Genomic DNA, 23,328 nt, shown 5'->3' with positions numbered 1-23,328 from the left:
AGAGCAGCAATGGCCATAAAGTCACCTATTTCACACAAGCAAGAAATTCTTTCATCTTGGGGAAATATCAAAGGACTTTTACCAGCCACTATAGATTCAGTTTCTATTTTATAGCTAGGCAGTGTGAGCTCAGTGGACCTGGGAGGTTACCTGACACTGATCTCACAGTGATCCAAAGAAATAAACAGGAGAGAATGTATTTGTACTTACTTAGAATAAGATTACCTATGAAGAGACCTGAAGCTGCCAAGTCAAAAGTTCAGAAACGGGAGTAGTACTTCTAAGCACAGAAGTGCAAGAATAAAAGATGCTCATTCAACTTTATTTTCATTCTGGTCATACATCCATATGCTGCTTTCTCATATTCAGCAAGTTTTGTTTCTGTCTTTGGGCTGCCTACTCATATTCTACTCTTCACACTCCTGGATCCCCCATCTGACTTTCCTGACAGTATCCTTGTGCAAATAGAGATTTCCACCTCGTTATTACCCCTCCTCTTTTTTCCTGGCATTATCAGTTCAGCAGAGACCTGAGAACTCTGGCTGGATCGTGACACTGACAGAACACTTGCAAAATGATACTGGTTCCAGATCACTTTTTACTTCAACGAGTTTATGTTTTAAGAGTTTGTGTAAAAGGCTGAAAGATATCACTCTATCTCAGTGTGTGAGTCCACAGGCATACTGTAATGAAATAGTTATTAAAAGGATAACACTATTCAAAAGAATTAAACATAACAAAAATGTTATGTTCTGATGAGTGTCTTTCTCGTCATTGACTCCTCTTGCTTGCCTGACACTTTTTCCTGAGAAGTTCAACTTGAGGCAGGCACTTGGCTTAAATGGTTGAAGTGGACAGCTCTAAACCCTTTTTATGGAATGTGTCAGGCAGCACCAAACATAGGTGACAGCACTGGTCCATCCACCTGACAGCACTGTCAACCCACCCAGAGCTGCTGTGAACCATATGAACCAGAGCAAGGCCTTTATGGAGTTGTACACTTTGGAAATAGAAACACTTGAGGAAATGCTGAAGTCAGGAAGGTAGGAGTAAACATACAGATTACTTTATTCCAAATGGGACTGATATGTAGGGAGGAACATCATGCAGGTGACACTGTTGTGAGGAATGAGTTTGAGGAACCACTGATCCTTGCCTTAGTGGTGATTTAATATTCCACTAACATGTAATGTACACTAAAAGAGTTTCATACAAACTCTTTTCCACAATATTTCTTACTTTGTTTTTAAAATTGTCAGGTACAACATATTATAATCTAGGTATGTCTGCATCTCCTCAGCTGCATGTCTGGAGCTTTTTTCTTTTTTTGTTTTTGTTTTGTTCCTCCCCCTCTCCTGTCTCTATTTCATGTGCATCTTTACTCTGACTCAGATTGTCAGCGCTCCTGGCCATCCTTTTCCACAGACCAGCAATCTTCCAGCGTTCCTTCCTCTCCAGGTAAAGCTCATAATATTTCATTGCCTCATCAGCTTTGTTAATTACTAAATCTTTGCAATGCTCTGTCTGGAGTTGCCTGCTGTGGCACAGAAAATTACAATGCTGGCTTTTAAAGAAATCATAGGTGTGTCAGTAGAATTTTTGAGTCTGGAAATTTGTTCAAATTGTAAACTGCAAAAGTATAAAGGAAAAGAAAAATTCTGAAGAAGAGAGGTATTTTCCAAATGCATTAATTAAAACTCAGATTTTCCATGAAAAATGCTTTAAATGTTTTCATCTCTTTATGTGGGCTTGCAAAAGTGGAAGTATAAAATATTTTCTTTTGTACTAGCCAAGTACTTCACTACCAGAAAAACACCTGCATACATGTCACATTGTATATAAAATTGTTATGCTGGTAATATACAAAACCCATCAGTATTTCTTTGTTATTGTGTTTACAGTCCTCAAATGAAAGTTCAAAGAATAGTTTGCATTAGAAGGGACCTTTAAAGGCCATCTAGTCCAAACTCCCTGCAGTGAGAAGGGTCATCTTCAGCTAGATCGGGTTGTTCAGAGCCTTGTCCAACCTGCCTTTGAGTGTTCCCAGAAAGTTCAAAATGCATTATCAGTTGCATAGTTGTGCCTGTTACCATAGTTACTGCTGCCACTCATCAGAAAGAAAGAAAACCTGGAGAACTCTGAATTGTAGTAAATATCCCTTGCTACACCTGTTTCCTGTTTCTTTTCACTCATTATTACTCACTGAAAATGAATTTCTAAAGCTTCATATTTTTTTTTTCCCTTTAGGCCACGTATTTATAAATTTAGTGTCTTTTTAACGTACCTTTTTTTAACACTGCTTTGTGAGAAAGACTTCTCCAAAGTCAAATGGCTATGGGTTCTTTTTATAAATAAAAAGAATAAAAGTGAGTTTTCCTGATGACAAGTGATAAAACTGCTCTCACTTTTTATAAATAAAAAGAATATGCTGTGCCAGTGCAGGCTCCCTGGTGCTCTGCTTGAGCCTTTTTTCAAGGCCTTTCATGGCAGGGAAGCTCTCGGTGCAAGCAGGTTGCATGGTAGCATTTTGGAGTAGTTCCTCATAAAGAAAAATACACTTAAGAGTGAGACTATAGAGGGCTGGACCAGATAGCAGAACAGAACAAGCTTGATTATAAGCTTCTTAGACAATTTTAAAGTAAAAAGAGGAAGGATGACCTCGATGGCCCAATACAGAGGGAAATGACATGTTTGCCTCATATGAAGCAGCACTTTCCCGTGCCGTGAAACTGTAAAGCACTAACTGCAAAATCCAAGAACAGCCCTTTCTGCAAATCCACTTGTGCACAGTGGGTGTTGTATCTCTCAGAAGTGCAATTCAGGGACTGTTCAGGAAACACTTTACCTGGTTTTAGGTTCAGCAGTTTTATCACTTGTCATCAGGAAAACTAAAAAGGCTGCAAGTCTTCCATTTCTAGAAACTGGGAAAGTTTCTTTTGTATCTTGCAGAAATTAAAACAATAAAAATTCATTTAGTGATAGCCAAAAGGAGTCTGTTTTAAAGACATTTAAAACATAATGGCTACAGTGAAGTAAAGTGAAACTAAAACCAGAAATAGGAAGCTATTATTTGCTAAAACTTACTATAGAGTTTTTAAAAATTCTTTTTAAGTGCTGCGAGTAGCTCCTACTTTTAATAATTTTATCTCCTAGCAGTTGTCTCTTCTTTTTGCTGTGATTTCAGAGATCTTCCCCTCTTATTACAGTTTTTCAAGAACATGCTTTCCCATGGAAATTTTGAATGGCCAGGTGCCTGATGATATAATACCATTTTCTCTTTTAATTATTTCTAGAAGTTCCAATACATTTCTTCCAACATGAATTATTTACTTACTTCAGTAGTTACATTTAAAAAATAAAATTTTGCTGAGGTCCTCACTTCTCATTAAATTCACCTCCATTTAAGTTAACTGTTTCTGCTGTATTTCTTTAGCTTTTGTGCTGCATTTTGGCACACAATTATTTGCTGTTATATTAGAAAGCGTTTTAATACAGTGGAGACTTCATAAATTATTTTGTAATTAATTCTTTGACTGATCCAGTCAGTTGCACAGATAAAGAGTTCTGTGGATATGTCACAATCTACTTACAATTTATATAGAATATTACTTTTTGTATATATTCTCTATAAAATTCATTTTTGCTCATGTACAAATACAATACTGGTTTTATTTGTAAGCAAATTTTGTGACTTCTCTAAAAAAATATTGGGACTGTGCTAGAAAAAGTACTTAAGGTTCATAGCATTATAATTGGGCAGCATTTAGGAGTCTGAATTTAAAAATCCAATCTGTAATGCTCTGTCTAATTTCTTGGATAGGTGAACATGTTGATATACAAGTAACTTTACCATTAAAATCTTTAAATATCTGAAGTTTTGTGAAGTGACTTTCCCACTAAGAACCTAATGATGAAATGACCTGTATCATGCCTATGCTCAAAGATGAGGCATCCTTGTGGCTAAGAGTAAGAGGGATTGGGAACCAGTAAACCTGCTCAGGCAGCACATGACAGGAGCTGACAGCTCACCATAGAAATGTCTGGGATCCTTTGTCATTTTAAGCCTGGTTTCTTGATCCTAGTCACAGTTTTTACACCCCAGAAATTGGTATCATAAACCAAAACACAAAGTAGAGATGATGTAAAATGGAAGTGATCTTGTCATTGGATTGCAGGCATGCACTGTTGCTGTAGCTACGGTATAGTTCAATCGTATACAGTAAGCTTTATAATGCATGAAACTGCCTGTGATATAGACACTCTCTATTATAATGTATAGGGACTATGAACAACAGAAAAAGAAAATCTTGGCTTTGTCTTCAGCAGAAGTTGAAATTCTTCAGGTAGAGGAAGAGTTCATGAACTTCACAGTACATGCAATTTATTTGTAGTCATTTCTGTTTTAAATGTTCTGTTTAAACATACAGTGTTTGAGAACCAAGTGAGTGGCAGACTTTTCTTGAAGAAACTTTATACCATTGCTTTAACTACTATCTGCATGTTTCCTCACAGTGAAAAAAAGCCCAACGTTTTTAGATGTGAACACAGGACCCTTCATCAGGACGAGCAGCTTTGCCGATGAGCTTGACCTGGAGGGTGAAACGCTGTTGACCCCAATAACTCACATCTCACAGTAAGTCAAGGCTATTGAATTGAGCATTAGTTGTCTTAGACAAGAGAAGCCAGTTCAGGTGGGAGGAGCTGAAATATGGAGCTGATAGGGTTATCTGCAATATTTGCATCAAACTCTCTTTACCTTGAAGTTGGTGTATCCTGCTCTAAGTGCCAGTAAATCTTCATGTTGACCTAAAGAAAAGTTCACTTGGCTGTCACACAAGTCTTTAGTTTTTAGCTAATGATTCTGGGCAGCTGGTGGTTATAGCCTCAAGATTTTCACATGGAGACAATGTGTGGGAGTACTTGCCTGTGGAGAATTATATTACTCCCTCCACCATTTTCCTGTGGAATAGCTGCAATGTATGAATTTTTTAGTACTATTTGTGTGAAATACCAGCCTTTCCATTTCAGCAGCACCTTCTCTAACAGTCAAATGATGATCTGCCTTGGAAGAAAAGATGTTTTGATTTTTATTACTGCTTTGTGATATTTAAAAATGATCTGATATAGACCTGTATTTTCCATTTAGTTGTTTTTTTCCTTTCAAAAGGACATTTTCTACATATCTTATGCTAAAATGCTACCTCCTACCTCTTAGATCCTTCTAAAAACTTGAGATTTGCAGAAGATTTCTATTCAAATACCTTTTAAAAAAAAAACTTCTGTCATCTTTAATTCAAACTACTAACATGTAGTAGATATGTGACAGTATGTCCTCTAACAGAGGAACGAGAAAATTTTTCCTCTCCTGTTCCTAGAAATCTAAGGATTTCTCCAGTGAAACAACAGATGAAAATTCTTGATGTACTTGTTTTTCAGAGGTACAAAACTTGCAGAAATGCCTGCTGCCAGTTTTCAGGCCTTCTTCCTATACGATATAAATAGCAGAGAAGCACAAACATACCTTTTATAGCCACTAATGCCAGTAGAACGGCATTTTTAAAGAAAAAAAGTAGGTTTAGGAGGAGTTTGCCCTGCCCCCAAACAAAAGGACTTGCATTTTCAGCTGTTATCAGCTACATGTACATATATTTGTAGGCAGAGGATTTAGAGGGCTTGTATTCTGGAAGATTTCTTAGTGGTACAAGTAGAAAGAGGAAGTCATAAATTTCCTCAAGCCTTAGACAGGAACAACAGAGCAGCAAAACCAGCTCTAGAAGTTTCTTTTGCATAGATTTTTTTTTAAACTGTAGTTTACTTCAGCATTGCAGGTATTCTTTAAGCAAAATGAGATTCCGTGCCCAGAGCTTTTATTATCCTTTTTGGATTTGGGAATGATTTAGTTATTTCTCATTGTCGCCTTCATTGATACATCTCAAATACTAAGGTACTCTGTCACTTCCAAGGCCAAGTTATGTAGCAAGTATCTTTATTTTCTATGAACTACTGTGGCAGACCTTAGGATACAGGTAACATGTATGAGTTGAAGAACTTTACCAAATTAACACTGTAGTCTTTTAGTAACTTGCACAGTTCTCTTTTACTTCCTTCATGTATGTTTGTAACCTGTGTTGAAAACTCCCTAGATTGCTCTAGGCTGTGAGTGATGGAATGGTATAAAACATGTGCCCACATGGCTTGAATGGAACTTCTGTTAGGGTGGAAGAAAATGGAAGTAATTCTTTCTTTAAAGATTTTGGGTTTAGATTAAAAAATGGATGGATTTGATTAAATGCAAAACTGGATAAAATATTAATTGAAATGTGTTTCTTTGAAGTATGGGTGCTCAAATGTTCTAGCGCTTTAGAACTTTTCACTTAGGAATGCATTTACTTTGTATGCAATTTATTACAATGTCTGACACAATGCCAGGTGAGCCTATAGATACAAGAGTCTGAGAAAAAATTAGTGAAAACCCTGTATTTTGCAATTGGAGTACTGGCATTCAGGTAACAGATATTCTCAAATATTCTGAAAACTCTGTTTTATTGCTGGGTTGTGCATTTGGCTTGCCTTTGAAGCATATGAAAAGCAAGCTACTGTGCTTCATTTGACTGAGTACCCATGGTGCTGGACTTTGAAGACCAGTTAATTTCCAAGAAGTATTTAAATGCTTCTTTTTCTATCTTCATTTCAAGGTCCTAGGAAAAAATTATGTATGAGTTGGTTACACGTCTCAGTAGGACCTGCATGGTAGACACGTGGGCATAGAATTAAGGATGAAATTTAGAATTGTGCATTAGATATATCTCTGTGTGCAAAGCCACATACTAATTTTCTGTATAACAGAAGTGGATAATAATTTCAGATCCATGTCTATGTTTGTCTTTAATTCAGGTTTAAAAGTTATACTATGCCTGAGAGAATCTAGGATGAATTATTTTGTTCTGATGCATCCAGTTGTGAAGCATTTTATTTCAATAAAGCCATCATATTTATGCAATGATTGCAGCAGACTTGATAAAAAAATAAGCAACCATATTCAGGTCTAAAGACAAGTACTTAACAAAAGCACAGGACCAGCTATGAAAACAAATTAGTATGGAAAAGTTAAATTAAGTGCAAATATCTGGTTTCAGGTCTTAAAAGCAATTCATACTGTATCAGAAAAACAGAAGCCTGAACACAGTTTCAGAAGGGGAAGCGTAACATAAAACATTTGATCTAAGGATGCTTGGATTTGGGATTCATAGAACTATTTCCTGGTCAATTACGTATTTATTGCAACAAATGAATTAGCTTATCCATAAATCACTGAAATATTACTCCAGAATAAACATCAGCTTTTCACAGTCATAAATTATGTGACTAAATATGACAGGTAACTGGAGACATGAAACTGGAAAGTGACTTTTAGTTGACAGTATGAAAAATATTTCCTTTTGACAGGTAATGTAAATCTGGCAAAGTCATGTGGTGCCCCCTGCGTTACTGACGGGGAAATGCTTGGCATCATTGTGGCTTAAAAAAGAATGAGGCTAAGTTTGTTTCCTCCCTTGCATTAGTACATGGAAAGAAAATGCCTTCTTTCAGCCTTTACAATGAAGGACTTTAGACTTCTAGGGCTAAAGTCCCCTTTAATCTGAATTTCAGTGCCCTGCTTGTTTATGCAAAAAAAATCTTCTCTTTTTGTAAATGTAGGTACATGTTCTCCCTACATTTAATAGGACTGGTTTTGTGTCTAATAGGAAAAATACAGATGTGAGGTGTTCTTGCAGGACATGCTTCTGGTTTTATTTAAAATCTCTTTAGAAATAAATATTGTACTAAATGTAGTACAATCATGTGGAAAAATTACTGGACCAGTTCATCATTTATCACTACCACTTTGAGGAAATAAAAATAATAATAATAAAAGCACTTTGAGACCTGATCTTCAAACAGGAAAGTGATTAAAATGTCATAGAAAAAACAGATTTGCAACAGTTGTTTGCAGGAATGTAGAATAAGATAAGAATGCAATGGAAGTGTGCCTGCACTCTTCCTTCTACATGAGAAGTCATACAAGCAGAGGATGTAGATTCAAGCAGAGCAATTATGGGTTTCACTTGTAAAAGAAAAAGTAATAGTCAGAAAAATGCAGTAGCAGTGTATTGTTTGAAGTATGACTTGGTTCTTCAAGGGTTTGTTTAATGATTGCTGTGGTCTGTTCTGTTTTAAAAATGAAAGAGGAAACGAAGACTGAAGGGCAATACCATACCTTGCCTTTGGACTCTTCACTATTTTCTTTCTTTTCATATTGTCTCTTGTTCCCTGTTTTGCTTCGTTGGATCTTTTATCCTATTTGTGTTTTAGAGCAATGGAAAAATGATGCATGCTGCTAGTAGATGAGCCCCAGCTACCAAGAGGTTTATTCCTTGTTTATACACTTGTTTCATTTTAGCACCATTTTTAACTTTACATTTGGCCTTTGCTGAAGTAGCAAAAGAAATTAACCTTTTAAGGCTTCTGAGCATACAAATGGGAGGGAGGGGGAAAAGTGATGGGAATTGAGCTGAAAAAGGGAAAGGGGAAAATAAGAAAAAACTCAGTCTAATACATCTTTATATAAACATTTCTCACCTGATTAAAGAAGTTTAAAAAGAGCCCTGAATTCTCCATGAATCTTCCAGATTTCTTTAGTTAGCTATTCTCAAGGTTCAGCAGCCCATTAGACGGTGATTTGTTTAATCAGTTCAGATGTATAAATGATATTTCTTTCTGTTTCTTAATAAGAGTGATTTTTTAGGGAAACGCTACTTCTAAATATATTGTAAATTTATTGCAGAAATTGAAACATAAATCAAAGCTAATATCTGGATTCTGTATTTAAACTTCTTATATACATAGACTAGCTTGTTTTTTCACAATGTTTAAAGAAACTGGGAAGATTCCTTAACAACTTATCCCTAGTTCTATTACTTTGACTATCACAACTTGAGTAATTGTCATAAGACCACGTAAACCAGTGTACTCTCAAACTACGTAAGTTGCTGACAAAATTCTTTATCTTTAAGTTGTGAGTATGGTGTTCCTTCATATACATTTTTATCTATTTTTTTTTTTTTTTAAGAATTACCTTGGATCCAGCTGGCTTCAAAGAACATATTTCTTGCTGAAAGCAGTTGCTAGCATTGCACATTTGTGATCCTGTTCTTGTCTATATGGTCAAAATAAGAATAATTTTTGATGTTTTAATGACTCTTCCCCTCATATTTCATGTACCTCTTTATTGGGGTGATGAAAATAACTTTCATTAGCTAAGGGTTGGTTTTGTCATAATGCATATAAAATAGTTTTCCAGTGGAGGCTTTCTTGCAATGGTATTCTGTGGTCATTGTAGATTTAATATAGTCAGCTTACACTAAAATAAAACATTGAATTAAAAACAAACACCACTTTCTGTACAGTGTGTTTCCATCCTGAAAATAAAGTAAAAATCTGTGTTGTGACATCAGCTGTGTCTCTCTAGTACTTCCATCAGCATTTCAGGTGAGAGCATTTTAAGCATTGTGTTAGGAGTAAAGGGGAGGCTCCACTAGTGAAAGTGTTGTTAAAAATAAAGCCCTTTTGTTAAACACTGTGATAGATGGAATGATTAAGCAAAAAAATATAGTGCTTCTGAGGAATTTCCAGAATGAGAGGAATGATTGAAATGAATACTTTTGAACACTTTGAAATATAATAATTAAAAAAAGAAATAGAGTGTGCTGGTAAACACAGTGCAGTGTCCATGGTGCTGCAGTTACCACTGGCTTTTCTTTGAGATATTTTCTTTCTTTTTTCTTTAAGATTTTTGGTAAGTGTTCTGTGTTTTAATTACCATCATATAATCTGTTGGCTTGAGATATAACCACATTGTGTAGAACAAACAGTGCTGAATGTGTTTTATACTATCACTATTCTGTGGATTATCGGGGAGTGGAATCCCTGTTTGCTTTGATTTTGCTAGCTCATATTGTAAAAGATTCCTGCTTTTATCTTCCTCTTCTATACTGAAACGACCCTCTGAAGTCTGAACAAATATTTCTTTTTCAGTCTTGAGTGGCCAGATGTAACGACTGACTTCTGCTGTCACAAGAATTTTCTTTGAAACACTGCTAACTATTTAGACTGTGATTTGCATAGGATCCATTTTATCAGTAATGATAGGGCATATTAGAAGAATAGCAGTGATAAGCAACTGTATGTAAGAACATGCTTGAGTGAAGACTAGAGCTTAATGTGCAAATGTTACTGGTAATTCTCATGTGCTGTTATACTAGTCATTTACTTAACCTGTAACAGGAAAGTCTTCAGTGCTTACTGTATGCTGGGCAGCATCCCTTTTTTTTTTCTGCATGTTTCAGTATATTGTCAAACTCCCTTAGGAATGTTGCTGACAATCTCTGCTGATGTAACAGTCTGCTAAAAGGGGAGTTTCCCTGAGTTACTCCCTTTGACATGAAAAAGCATCATTATAATCCTATGCTTTTGTTATAAATTGACCATAAACTTGGACATAGAATTTGACTCCAGAACTCTGGATATATTAGGAATCTGATTTTTCTCATCTCATCAGCTACTTTGAGTCTCTTCAGGATATGAAGTGTCCCTAAAGCTGGTCTAACAAGCAATCAAGAAAGCTCGTTTTTCAGAAGGAAACTCCAGAATAATGGTGAACAAGACACTGGTAATGATTTCAGTGTCATCATTCTGGTGTCTTGTTGCATGGGAGTGGTAAAGAGCTGTGGAAATCCAATTCTAAATATGGCCCATCCCTTAAGTAAGCAATGATCAATGCAGCATAGTCATCAAAAAGGATTTGGAGAGTCTCTATTTTAAACTAAGAAATCATTAGTTCACTAGGCAGTCCCAGTTTTAGGAGGTTGAAGAGCTTCCATGCAGCTCAGGAGCAAGGTGACCGTAGTAACAAACTTTCTTAAATGCTGGAAGACAAACGGATATTTTAGTATGTTCGTTATCCTGTAAGAACTTTATTTCTGGCTTATAGATATTGATACCACCTAGAAGCACTGCCAAAATGACTGTGGCATTACCACACCCATGAGGTAGTAGTATCAGTGTTGTGCATTTTTTGTGCAGCTGCTCTGATTCAAAATCACTGTGTAATCTTCCCTGAACCTAAAAGGTACTGTAGCTGCTGCCGTGCTGAGGCAAAATGGTAGTGTTGTTTCCAGATGCTGTTGCATCTGTCTATATATATTTAATCTCTCATCCTGTGCCTTGGTTAGAACCTCTTAGTGTCAGGGTCTGTTCTGTGTTTGTGTAATATCTATTAGTTCCCACCACAGGAACTGTTTCTGTGTTCTGCATCTGACGTCTGCTACACAGTTGGCTGAAGTTGACTGATCATGTCTTCTGTGATACAGGCAGTTATATTTATAATCTCAGTTTTTAAGATGGATTCCCTGAGAAATGCTGAAGACTTAGGTGTCTTATTTCTCCCTCAACACTGTAGTAACTTCACACTGCTTCCAACAGTGCAGTCAGTGGTGTGGCTGACATCTGTCCCATGTGGTTATTTGTTCCTTTTATCTTTAGGGAGAAGTTCGTGTGTGCTTTGGTGGGTGGTTGCTTTTTTCATAGATTAGATAGTGTGTAGTTTACATCTATAGATCTGAAGACCAAAACAGATAATTAGATGATTTCCTTTGATCTTGTAAAAGACAAATTGAATGCAGCACTGATGTGCTGTGTTCTTCATATCAGCAAAACCACAAAATTACATTTCACAAGCTTAGGAAGTAAACAGGTGGGGAAAAAAAATCCAACAGGCAGGAACCTAGAATTTGCAATTTCATATTTTATTTTATTTTTTATTTTATTTTATTTTATTTTATTTTATTTTATTCTTGAAGAGGGAAGTGCCGTCATGTCCTGATGCTGCTGTTTGTCAGAAGATTGTACTGGACAGATATGTTCTGTGTTAGACATTACAAGCTTTTATGAAATAATATTGTCATTATCTTCTCTCCCTTCTTACAAATTGTCACTGATGTATTAAAATACAGCCTACAATAACAATTTGGCTATTTTATGTTCCTGATATGATATAAAAATGATGTATTTACTTTCCCTAGTGTACAAACTGTCTAGGCAGAAGCTAAGACAGCTTAGCTATTTCTTTGGTGTTGCAGATGAACATTACATTCCTTGGTCTCCAAGTGCTGGTTTACATCTTGATTGATGTTAAGTAATTAAGCCAGACTCCAGCTACTCAGTGATTCAGAAGTACAGGACTCCTATGCCATAAAAAAAACAAGCAATTCCCAACTTACTAACTTTTATCCTTGTTTATTTTGTACACCATGTAGAATAATGAATGCAAAAAGGGTTTTTTTGGGAGAGGATGGGGGTGGGATGACAAACAAAATACAAATATCCCATTTTTATTGATCACTCAAAAAAGTTAAACTGGTATTAACTCCAGAATTAAAATTCAAAGCCTAAACAAACATGTTCTTTCTGTTATGAGGATGACTTCACCTTATGTTTAGATATGGTGAATATTCCAAAAGAAGTTAAAAAGTCCAACAGTTTATAATGTGTGTACTTCCTTTAATGAGAGTTATTTTACTCAAAAAACAAGGGAGAAATGTTGTTTAATGGTTTGTTAATTATCTGACAGATAATAGTTTTCTAATAATGTGGTAACAAAATATTCATTATGAAGTTGTAAAACTTAATACTTTTAAGTAGCAATTAAATTAACATAGGTCAAAATGTACAGACAGCATAATGCCCACACATACTGCCTATATTACACTGAATCAGTGTAACAAACCTACCTGGATTGGCAGAGTCAGTCTGAGATGAGCACCAGATTGGAGGAATGCCTGTCAAGATACGTCCCATCCAAGAAACATGTTTACCCACTGAGGTTTATTCCAGGTACAGATACAAACTAGTAAATGAGCATTTTTAGCAAAATTGCAGTTATAATGTTTGTCAAAATGTGAAATGATGAAATTAAAATGAAATGATGGCTATGGGTGTCTGTGTAATTACAAAAATTTGTGTCTCTGGGACAGAGAGCACTGGAAGCACCACAGTTTAAAAAGCAAATAGCTTGTCTAATGTATTTTTTACACAATAGTCTAATTTGAGACCCAATTATCAAATCAAGGCATGGAACAATATGGTATTAAAAACCAATAGCATGTGTGGCCAAAGGGACATTTTTATTTTAATACTTTGGGTAACATTTAATTTCTAATAAGGTCCTATGAGAACGTCTTTTGAAGTAAAATGCATTACGTTGCAAAAATGGAAATCAATAGCTGACCTAAATGTTGCTGAACAGTGTAACAGGACAGCAATGCTGAAGGAAAGTACCTTTTTGTAACAGTATTCGTGCACCAGGAGACAATTCCAAAGGGCATAAATGGAGTAGTTTATGTGCTATAGTACTCTAATTTTTCAGGAGATTGCACACTGTACATTCTATGGGTAAAGTGATCTGATAAATGTTCAGATAGATTATCCATGCAAGTTGATTTTTCCACAGTGTTTTTCAGGGATAAATATTGCAGTTGCAGGATCTTTCGGAAGTAAACGCTACTGCAAGTATGACCAGGACCTGATTAATAACATATTTCCGTCTTGCTGCACTTCTCTGGATATCCTTTTACAGCAGTGACTCATTAGAGTTTTTTGTGCAGCTGCTGTTCCCAATCACTATTGATGATTTTTTTTTTTTTAATCCTGAAGTTAAAAACATGTTCAGGTATACCTAAAACTCTGCTGATGTAGTAAAGCTTCCTGTGATGGAAGGTTACATTTTAAACATTTGCCAAAGGCATGGCAGAGGTGTAAAGCAGGAGGCTCTGCTCATCAGCTCTTGAGTGCTGGCTGAATGAAGTGCAGCATGCCTGGCTTTGGGCACTTGCACTGGACAGAGGGCCCATGAGGTCATGGAGCTGTTGACTCAAGCTTACTTTCCTCTTGTGACTGCAAGGATTGAAAATAGTTGTGACTTCACTCAGTGTCTCAGAGACTTTCTGCCATTTCCATGTGTAGAACTGTATGTTTTGTTGTACCTCAGGAAATTAAACTAGGAAAAGCTAAAGCATTTTCATTGTGTTGCATACAAAATACCTTAAATACCTCAAAGGAGTTGTCAGCCTGTTAGCAAACTAAAGCTAAGCACCTGACCTGTGCTCATGGTTGTGTTTTTTTTTTGGTCTGTGTTTTTCTCAGGTACCTGTATCACACCCATTTCTGTGGTTTCTGGGTGCCTCTTGGGATAAAAGTAAATAAAGAAGCTAGTCATCGCTACGTCCAGTTACTCCTCTATGTCTGTCTTTCCCAAGGAAAACTGACGTGGTTGACTTGGGGTTTTTTTTCCCTTTTTCTTCACATGTAAAATACATGAATACCATTAAAAGGGAAATGGATCAGAAAGTGGTAACTGTTGTTGTTGTCAGACTGTCTTCATGTCCTTTTTCTCCGTCCCACAACCAAGTCCTTTCTTCTGTGCAGCCAAATGTCATTGGTACAGAAATGTCACAACTCCTGAAAAGGGGAGGTGTTGGGAGTGATAGGGATACCAGAGACTTGATCATTCGGGAATTTTGGGCCTGCATGAATTAGAGCTTTGAAAATAAAGATAAAGGATATTCAGCATGACAGTGTCCTACAGAGAGATGATGAAGGGAGCAGAGCACAGCAGAAACATAAGACTCACTGTGTGGTTCTGGATTTATGAGAAGTTATCATGCTGTGTTTTGCAGGTACACTTTTTTTTGAGGGATGGCACTTTCAGGCAGACTAGATCCATAACATAGACTCTGTGTGACTGAAAAATACCAGTGAATGCCAAAAATGTGTTGCAATCACTACAAAAGTTTAGTTTACAGGCAAACAAATGAAGTTCAGTGAGCAGAGAGCTGTGTCTGGAAATTTTGCATTTGGAAATCATATGTTTGTCTACAACTGGCTGGAAGTTCACTTTGATGAAACCTTTAACATATGGGCAGTGAAACATATTAATTAACCCATGATTATTATTTCTTTCCTGTAGTGCAGCTATTACTCTTGAAACCAGTTGAATCTTTACCTTTGTAGCTTTTTCTTTTTTAAATCAATGCCTATTTAGACACTGGTTAGAATTTGAGAACAAGTCAGACACCAAAGTTATGCCAGTGCTACTGAAAATTTGACTCCCAAATGTAAGGGGTTTTGATTTATTGTTTTTTTTTAATAGAAGCAAACAAAAAATTGTGAACAAACAACTGTTTTTTTAAGAGTATTATGTTATTGTATAAACAAGTCTAATATTTTAAAAATGTTTCCTCATGTGTATTTGATGAAAGAACCCCAAAATATCACTATCACAACATTCTTTAATATTGTGTAAAGAAAAGTACATATTGAGTTCCCTGGCAACCAGTTTATACTCATGTTTGCCCTACAGACTTTCTCCATGCAAGCTAGCCTCTGTTCAGTGACTGTTGAGCCCTACCTTGCTCGTTTAAAAAATATTCTGCAGTAAGAGCAGGATCCAGAGTTGATCCTGAGCTGAGCATTAACTCTTTCAAGTTGGAGGTTTGGTATGGTGAACTTCATAGCCAACAGGCAACGATGAGTCATTTGCAAATCCTTACAACTCATTATTTTAAAGTTGATTTAGCCCAAACGGGAAACTTTTCTTGGTGTGTCCCACAGATGGTGGGACTGGCAGGACAGCAGCAGAGCAGTGCAGTATGTCAGTCTTCCTCTTGTTAGCCACATGAACTGGCAGCAGCACTTAGCTGACCACAGTTGAGCTGAAAAACCAAAGAAACAAGCTTTGTATGAAGTATTCGTTATTCACCTAGGTCTGAAAGTCAGAGGTCAAATTCCCTCCATTGTTGAACGTGAAGTGTTCAAGAGCTTTGTGTTGGGAGCATGAGGAGGTTGCAGAGATGAAATGCATCCTTTTCTTCCCCTGACCTACCTAAAGTCTAGGATACAGAGCTGCCACATGTATGTGCTTTCATTGTGTTGGGTTCCAAAATACCCACTCTGGATTTAGAGTCCTGCTTTTGGTTGGCAGTATGCTTACAAAATATATCCTGTCTGGAGAGAGATATACTGTTCCTCCCGAAAAGGGACTGAGACAGAAAGCTCAGTCTGAAAACACTACTCTATCTCACCACAGTAATGAGGAAAATTTGTCAAACTGGTATTAACAGTCTGTATCATGGGGTGTTATTCTCCCATATGCATCTGGTTTTAGAAAAAAAAATCACACCCTATTATTAAGAAATTCCAACTCAAAAGCACAAACATTAGTTTCTGTTTTTTTCTTTTGCTCTATACTTTTAGATATTTTTCAAACTGCAGCATTTAATGTTATTGTTATTACTTATTCCCTAGAATAAGCAATGCAGGAGACATAAGAAGTCAGGTGCATAATGAAAACCAGATCTTATAAACTTCATCCATGTTCTAGCTGTGATAAATCCATGCGAAAAGTTGAAATGTTAGTAATTATTATCCTTGTTGTTCAGTTACTTATTACCTCAAAATACTTAGCCTTTGTGAGAAATATCTTTATTTAGAAAGAAAGGTAAAGGTTTGCATATGTACCTTGTCCTAGAGCACCTGGACTGTACTTGCTGGTGTACATGGAGCCTGTGCTGAGAATTGTGTACACGGAAAGTGCTGTACAAGAAAGAGCTGTGTTTGAGTCCTAAAATGGCTGCTGGGGTAATAAATAACTGAGGGATGCAACCACAATGTATTTCTTACTTAGTGAATTTAATAAGTGTTCTCAGTCCATCTGCTTCTTATTTTGGAAACCTAATCCAGTCCTGCCTATGTAAAAGTTTCAGATACTAATTTGGAATGCATTCATATCCATACTCTTCATACCCTTTGTTACACTCTAGAATCTTGATTTTTATTTTTTCTTTAAAAAAGAGACTGTTTGCAGTCTTTCTTTTTTCTGTTTTGGCCACCCACATAGGGGCACCTGCCAGGTCTCTGAGGGATCTTCCTTTGCTCAGCAGGACTCTGAGGCTGTCTGTAAGTCCATGTGCTGTATCTCATCCCTTCATCATTATTACATCTTAATGCAGATGGGTTTACTAAATTATGTTAAATCACTTCCATATTGAAACACATGAAGAATTTAAAATCACTGAGTGCTGCAAGCAGCAGGATTGGGTTATTAGAGCTCTTAATTATTTCTGTCTTTTTGTCTGAAGTCTTTTGGTCTTTTTTTGTAAATGATGAGCTGTCAAATAATGCATACTACAGGCCCTGCAGCATTACTACCAATAACATATTTGAGACACAGCACATCTAGGAACTCTCTTTTTCTGAGGGAAGTACAGTGTAACTTCTCAAAAAGCAGTTCAATATAAATCATCCCTAATGGAACTGTAGTCATTATACTTCCAGATCCCTTGAGAGAAGAATTAATTACTAGAAATATTTGGATGACAGGAGTCTGTTGTTTGTTAATGACTTTTTGTGCATGCAAGGTGTCCCTGTGTCAGGAGGAACTGAAAGAAAAAAAAAAAACAAACCAAGAAAGAAAAGGTAAAAGCAAGCCAAGAATCTGAAGTCTGGAAATATCCACAACTGAATTGCAAACTTTCAAGTTCAGTGCCTCTCTGATTAAGTAGGGCATTTGCATAGAAGGCAGAACATATAAAACATACATTAGAGAATTGAGATTGAGTTACACAGGATTGAGAAAACATTCAAAGTGCATGTAGCAGTAGGGATGGGTCTAGCATAGAGATTGAAAAAAAAAGGAGAAAGAGTTTTGATAGTAGGAAGGGAAATGGAGTTGTGAAGCATATACCTTAATTACTGGGTTATCCTTTTCACATCTATACTTCCTCTGGTCACCTCTTTGAAAAGCCAGAGCATTACAAATGCCTAAATTAATTTTTTTAAGGGAAGTTTGGAGGCTAGTCTTGGAGATGCTGTGGTGCAGCAGATGGATTGTGGGAGAAGGAGAGAGGAGGAAAGAGAGTAATTGAAGGATGTAAGCTTCAGTGAACAGGAAGGATGGTTGTATCAGCATTAACAGAAGGAGGAAATTAGCTGAGGATATGGGAGCAAAGTTGACTGATACTGTCAGATACATTTATGCTTGAAATACTATGCCTTTAATTCTCTTGGCACTGATGTGTTTCAGAGACTCAGATTGTTGAAGTTGCCTTGATGGCTTCGTATTTTTCAGATACCAAATTTGTGATGCTGCATTCCAGGCACTTTGGTACTTGGTACTTTTCTAAGAATTGTTCAGATGTGGATGCATGTGCAGAAGAAGCAACTTCCGAGACATTTACTTTGTCATTTTTTTCCTCCTACATTTCTATCCAAAAGCACCCAGTTTCCTGATATGGAACTGAGAGGTCTGCCATAAACAATACTGATCTTTTAGAACATGCTGTTCATGTCCATCAGTTCATCTTAGTTGATCCACTTAGTTTCAGCTCACTTTTCCCCCTCAGTGTTTCCCTTTTCCAAAGTTCAGTGTCACACCTTGGCCTGGGATATCTTACTTCACCAGTGCTTCATCTCGCCTCCAGACTTCTATGTAGAGAGACAGGAAATAATTTATTTCTTCCCTCTTCTTCCCTAGCCCTAGTCTGTGTCTTCACACAGGGTATGTTCCAGTAGGACAGAGAGGGGAGACCCTCATGGCTCCACAAACATTATAGAGTACCAAAGGGAGGCCCTGAGCTGAAGTCAGTGCTGAAGGCCAAAGGACAAGCAGTCTGGTAGTTTGTATAAGAATTAATATAATAGTGCTTTTTATTTTAGCTATGGCAAAGACTGGTAGATGGGTGAAATGGGCAAAAATGAGGTGTTTTCTGTGGCTGTATTGTGGCCTGTTTCCTTTTGAGGGGGAAACCTTTAGTCCAGTGTTCTGATTCACTTTTTATGGTGCTTTTCAAAGATCATCTTCATTGGCCAAATTGTCTCTCATTTATTTTAATTCCCTTTACCCTAGTCATAAAGAAAAGCACCCAGTTCTTCCCTTGGTTCATGATGGCAAACGGCTAATCTAGTTCTGACTGCCTGCCATCTGCCAGCAGCATCAACTGGATCTAGCTGACATTCACACTCTTGGCTTGAGAAAAAATAAGAGGGAGGTGGGGGTGGGAGGCATGGGTGTCAAAAAAGCATAAGAATCTGTCCATGCTTTGTTGGTGGCAGTGCTCTCTTATGCAGCCTTGTTTAACACTTCACAGGTGCTACACAGGTTACTAATGTCTGCATAAACCCCACGTCTTTACCCCTTTCACTAAAGGATAAATCATAATATTTTGTAACACATTTGAAATAATGTCTAAGTTTCCAAAAACATGCATATATGTAAATTATGCATGGGACCAAATCCTCATTGGGAAAATATTACAGCCTTAATGAATCCCTTGGAGCTTGCAAATCGAATGTGTTCAGCAAAGGTGGTGTTTTGTTTCAGGAAATAATTGAAATGTAAGTATATATCTTGTGTACATCTCTAATGTCCTTTGTGATGATTTTTCCCCTTGCAATATAGTATGTTGCACATCTCGATGCGGGCTTTTGCATGCAGAGCTACCAGAGAATTATACTGTTTGGTGAAGTTAGCTAGCAATCATCCTATACAACTTCATATCATTTTATAACTGACCTATAAGAAAAAAAGGACAGAGTAAACAAAACAGCCTTTGAGACGGAAACAGCTTTTTCCCTTTTTTAATTGTTATTGTTAATAAACCTGTCAGTCATTTAGGATTGGATCACTTTGAAAAGCTATGTTGCCATTTTCTAAATTGCTTTCTGACATCCATACCCTAAATTTTGTTTTGTCATAGTTTCAAGAACTACAGAATTCTAGTTTCATAGCCAAGAAACCACTTTGATTTTATTTTTTTTTTTTCTTCTTAGTAAGAGAAATAAGTTAGAGATGATGTGAGAAATCCCACTGCCAAATGAAGGGGATCCAATTTGACACCAGGGGGCAGTGGTGTTATATATGAAATTCTGCCTACTTTACAGTTACTCGGCCATGGATTAATAGTCAACTGGATGAAAAATTAGTGTTGTAGGGTAGCATGAGTGCAGCCTTGTATTTCAGCAGGATTCAGTGATGTTTCAAGTAGAAAGGTCACAAGTACTGTAGGAAAGATTTATTTGTAATCTTCTCTCAAGGAGAAAAAAATCCCAAACCTGTGTATATATGATAAAATGCTTTGTTGTTAAAGATTTAAAACAACAAAATATGTATGTGTGCAATAATGTAAGTGTTAGGACGAGATGGCTGCAGTAATTTCTACACTCATCACCTATAGGCATCTCACTCAGATGTTAATATCTCCTCAGAGCTGTCTAATAAGATGAAATCTAAACATAATATAGCCTTTAAAACCTCTGGATACAATGGATTTCAGTTGAAAAGTGGACTTGGTTTAAAAATGGTTGATTCTTTGAGAGGAACTGAGTAGGAGATCTCTCCAAATTTGTTTTGGATGGGAGATAGGATAGCACTGGAGAAACCTCATTTCCCTCTTTTAACATCCTTGCTCATTGTGTTGCTGGGAAGGCCAGTTGGTTGATGTGCAGTGCAATTACTGAAGACTCAATACAGTTACTGTGTGCAGAATTTGTTGGGAAGCATTAAAATTTAGAGTTGGCAGGTTGTGACAGTGTTTTGCCTGGGTTATTATCCTCTTCTGGGTTTTTTTTGTTTGTTTGAAAAATCCAACTGCTCTCAACATGAAAGTGAATCTGCTCGATTAGCCTCGTAGGTATGGTTGCATGAGTCCGGTGTCCCAGAACTACAGTTTTAAAGAGAATTGATTTTAATGCTAATCTGTCATGACACATCACAAGTAATTTTCACAGCAGAAGTCTCAAACATAGCCTTGCATACATAGATCTGGGGTGAGAACAGGTCTTGAAGGAGAATGCAGGGAGGAAAAATAATAGCTTAGTATGTTATTCTACTCCAAATTAGGAACCTGTTTCCTATTAAGGATATTTACAAGCCGATAGACTTGATTATTGGTTACTTTATTCTGCTGCTGAACAAGGCTACCTATAGGATTCTGTCACTTTAGCATGCCAGAAATCTCCCTGCTTTCTGGAAACTATTCATAGAAGGAGGAAAAATCCTTGAACGATGAGACAAAATGTTATAAATAGTGCTGGAACCATGGAGCCTCCAACCAGTGTAAACAGGGTATGACTCAGATGGGTGATAATCCTAAAGTTTATGTTGCCATCTCCTAGTGTATCTTGCTTGATGTCATTATTGTAGAATGTGGGCTTTGACTTGGAAAGCTATGGTTGTTGGGAAGTTGCATTATTTTAATGGTTTCTTTACCATGGCTGATAACACTTTGTTCTATATGTTTTCTTGAGCTAATTACTAGTTTCATCATGTATGGCATACTTTGCTACCAAGGAAATAAAAAAAAAATAATTCAAATGATTTCTTCTTCATGACTAGTTTCTTTCTTTTAATCTCCTTAGTCAAGTAGAAGTAACAAGATTAACAATTCTTTTGCAACATGATGTTTTTTTGTGCATGTCACCAATCCTCAGATACCTTTTGACCATCTTGTCCAGTTTTATCTTAATTTCATAGGATTTAGGTCTAAATGATACTCATTTTCATTAAATAAGTGGTTATGTGGAAGAGGGAAATCTCACAGCTGGTTCCTCCACGGAAATGAAAGTTTTAGTCTTCATTCAGTCTTACTGTTAGATGAGGCATAATTACACAGGGAGCCACAAGAAACCAAGTTTCGTAGATTCTCTTGTGCACACAACTATTTTTCTATTAGGGAATGGATGAGATGATACCTGAGCTTGAAGGCTGGGAAATGGCTTTAAAGTAATGAAGCCCCACAATAAGTATCCATGTGTAGACCACATGAGCAGTCAAACTGTTAGAGAAGATTACAGTGATAGGCTGTTATTTCAAGTATATGTACCCTTCCTGTAGTAAGGCAGTGTCTTTAAGACTGTTAAATGGTGGACATCTGGGGACAACCCCTGTACTTCCATAATTTTTCTATTCTCCTTGACAAGTAGGTTCAGGCTGATTTTATACATGTGGATATTTCAATTCATGGAATGAATATTTCACTCTTACTCAAGGCCTAACTAATGAGATTATACTAACCTTGAAGTAGGTATTTTCATTTCCAACATCTGTCTGCTCCTAATGTGAATTTGTGTAAATTGTATTCCAGATTATAGAGGAAAAAGTAGATATAACAGCTGTCTTTGGGATAAATGGGTAGAAAGATACTGCAGCACCTTTTTGACAATGTTGGACTTTGAATATCAGTCAAAGTAGTTAATTTTTTCTGGCAGCAGTATGTTTTACCTTCATGAAAGGACAAAACAAGTGAGATGCAGATACAAAAAATATCTGTATTGTGACTGGACTTAAAGAATTTTATTTTTCTTGAAATTACGTCTCATAAGGATTGTTTAGGAGTCTATAATTGACTTTTCTCCAATATATGCTCCTCTAAACTGTTGCATCTTCACCCTGGTTCATGAGAGGGAAAGTGCTGCTGCATTATTGACAGGGATGCAAGCTACAGAGTGTGCTGCTTAGTCTTGGTTAGTTAAAAGTAGGTGAATATGACCTTATGGGCCTTCCTGTAAGATTGTTAAACTACACTTTTTTATCAAATGGAAATAAAGGTTTATTTGTCAGCTTGTCATGGGAGTTAGCAGATCTGTGACAAAATCAGTGGCTAGACTCTTTTGTCATTTTGTCTCTCCAGTGAAAAGAAGGGACAAAGTTTATAATTTCATAATCTGTCTTGTGCAGTCAGAGGATTTTGAAGAATAATTTTTTCTCTTGTAAATCTTTGCCATTGGATAAAAGCTGTCAATATCTGAAAGGTGAAATTCAAAGTGGTAACATGTATATTTTCACAAGTTCAGTTTTAACTTTGGGCAGAGACTCATTTATAATCCCTGTTGGACAATGCGTTTGTTCTCTTCGACAGTTGAATAAGGGGAAAAGACATGTTGAAAAATGTGTTCCTGTCCTCTTTCTCTGTGTGCTTTTCTCTACATCTGTGCTTAGCAGAATCCCTCAGGGTATCCTGGATTGTATTTACCAGGAAAAAAGAATACCTGACTAGACTAGCATTACTCCTCATGATTATGGTGTCATCAATTAACTTATATGACTCAAAAGTGAAGCTTGCCAGTCATTTTAAAGCTTTGGATAATGAAACTCAGGAAGTTTGTTCCTACGGCAAATTTCTTCAACCTTTGTTTAAAATAGTATAAAATAACTTCCTTTAATTGTGGAAATATACTGCT

The 23,328-nt window shown here is 36.6% G+C and overlaps 1 protein-coding gene across 1 annotated transcript in view; it reads left to right on the top strand.

Annotated features, from left to right (window-relative positions):
* Positions 1-23,328, top strand: part of KCNQ1 (potassium voltage-gated channel subfamily Q member 1) — a 361,282-nt gene that overhangs the window by 107,950 nt on the left and 230,004 nt on the right. The window contains exons 12-13 of the mRNA XM_061999062.1: positions 1,393-1,458; positions 4,513-4,633. Coding sequence (XP_061855046.1) covers positions 1,393-1,458; positions 4,513-4,633 — 187 coding nt within the window. The remainder of the gene's footprint in view (positions 1-1,392; positions 1,459-4,512; positions 4,634-23,328) is intronic.

Source organism: Colius striatus, chromosome 7 (assembly GCF_028858725.1).
Source record: "Colius striatus isolate bColStr4 chromosome 7, bColStr4.1.hap1, whole genome shotgun sequence".
NCBI lineage: Eukaryota > Metazoa > Chordata > Aves > Coliiformes > Coliidae > Colius > Colius striatus.
The sequence above is the reverse complement of the archived record's forward strand: the minus strand, read 5'-3'. Positions and strand labels throughout refer to the sequence as shown.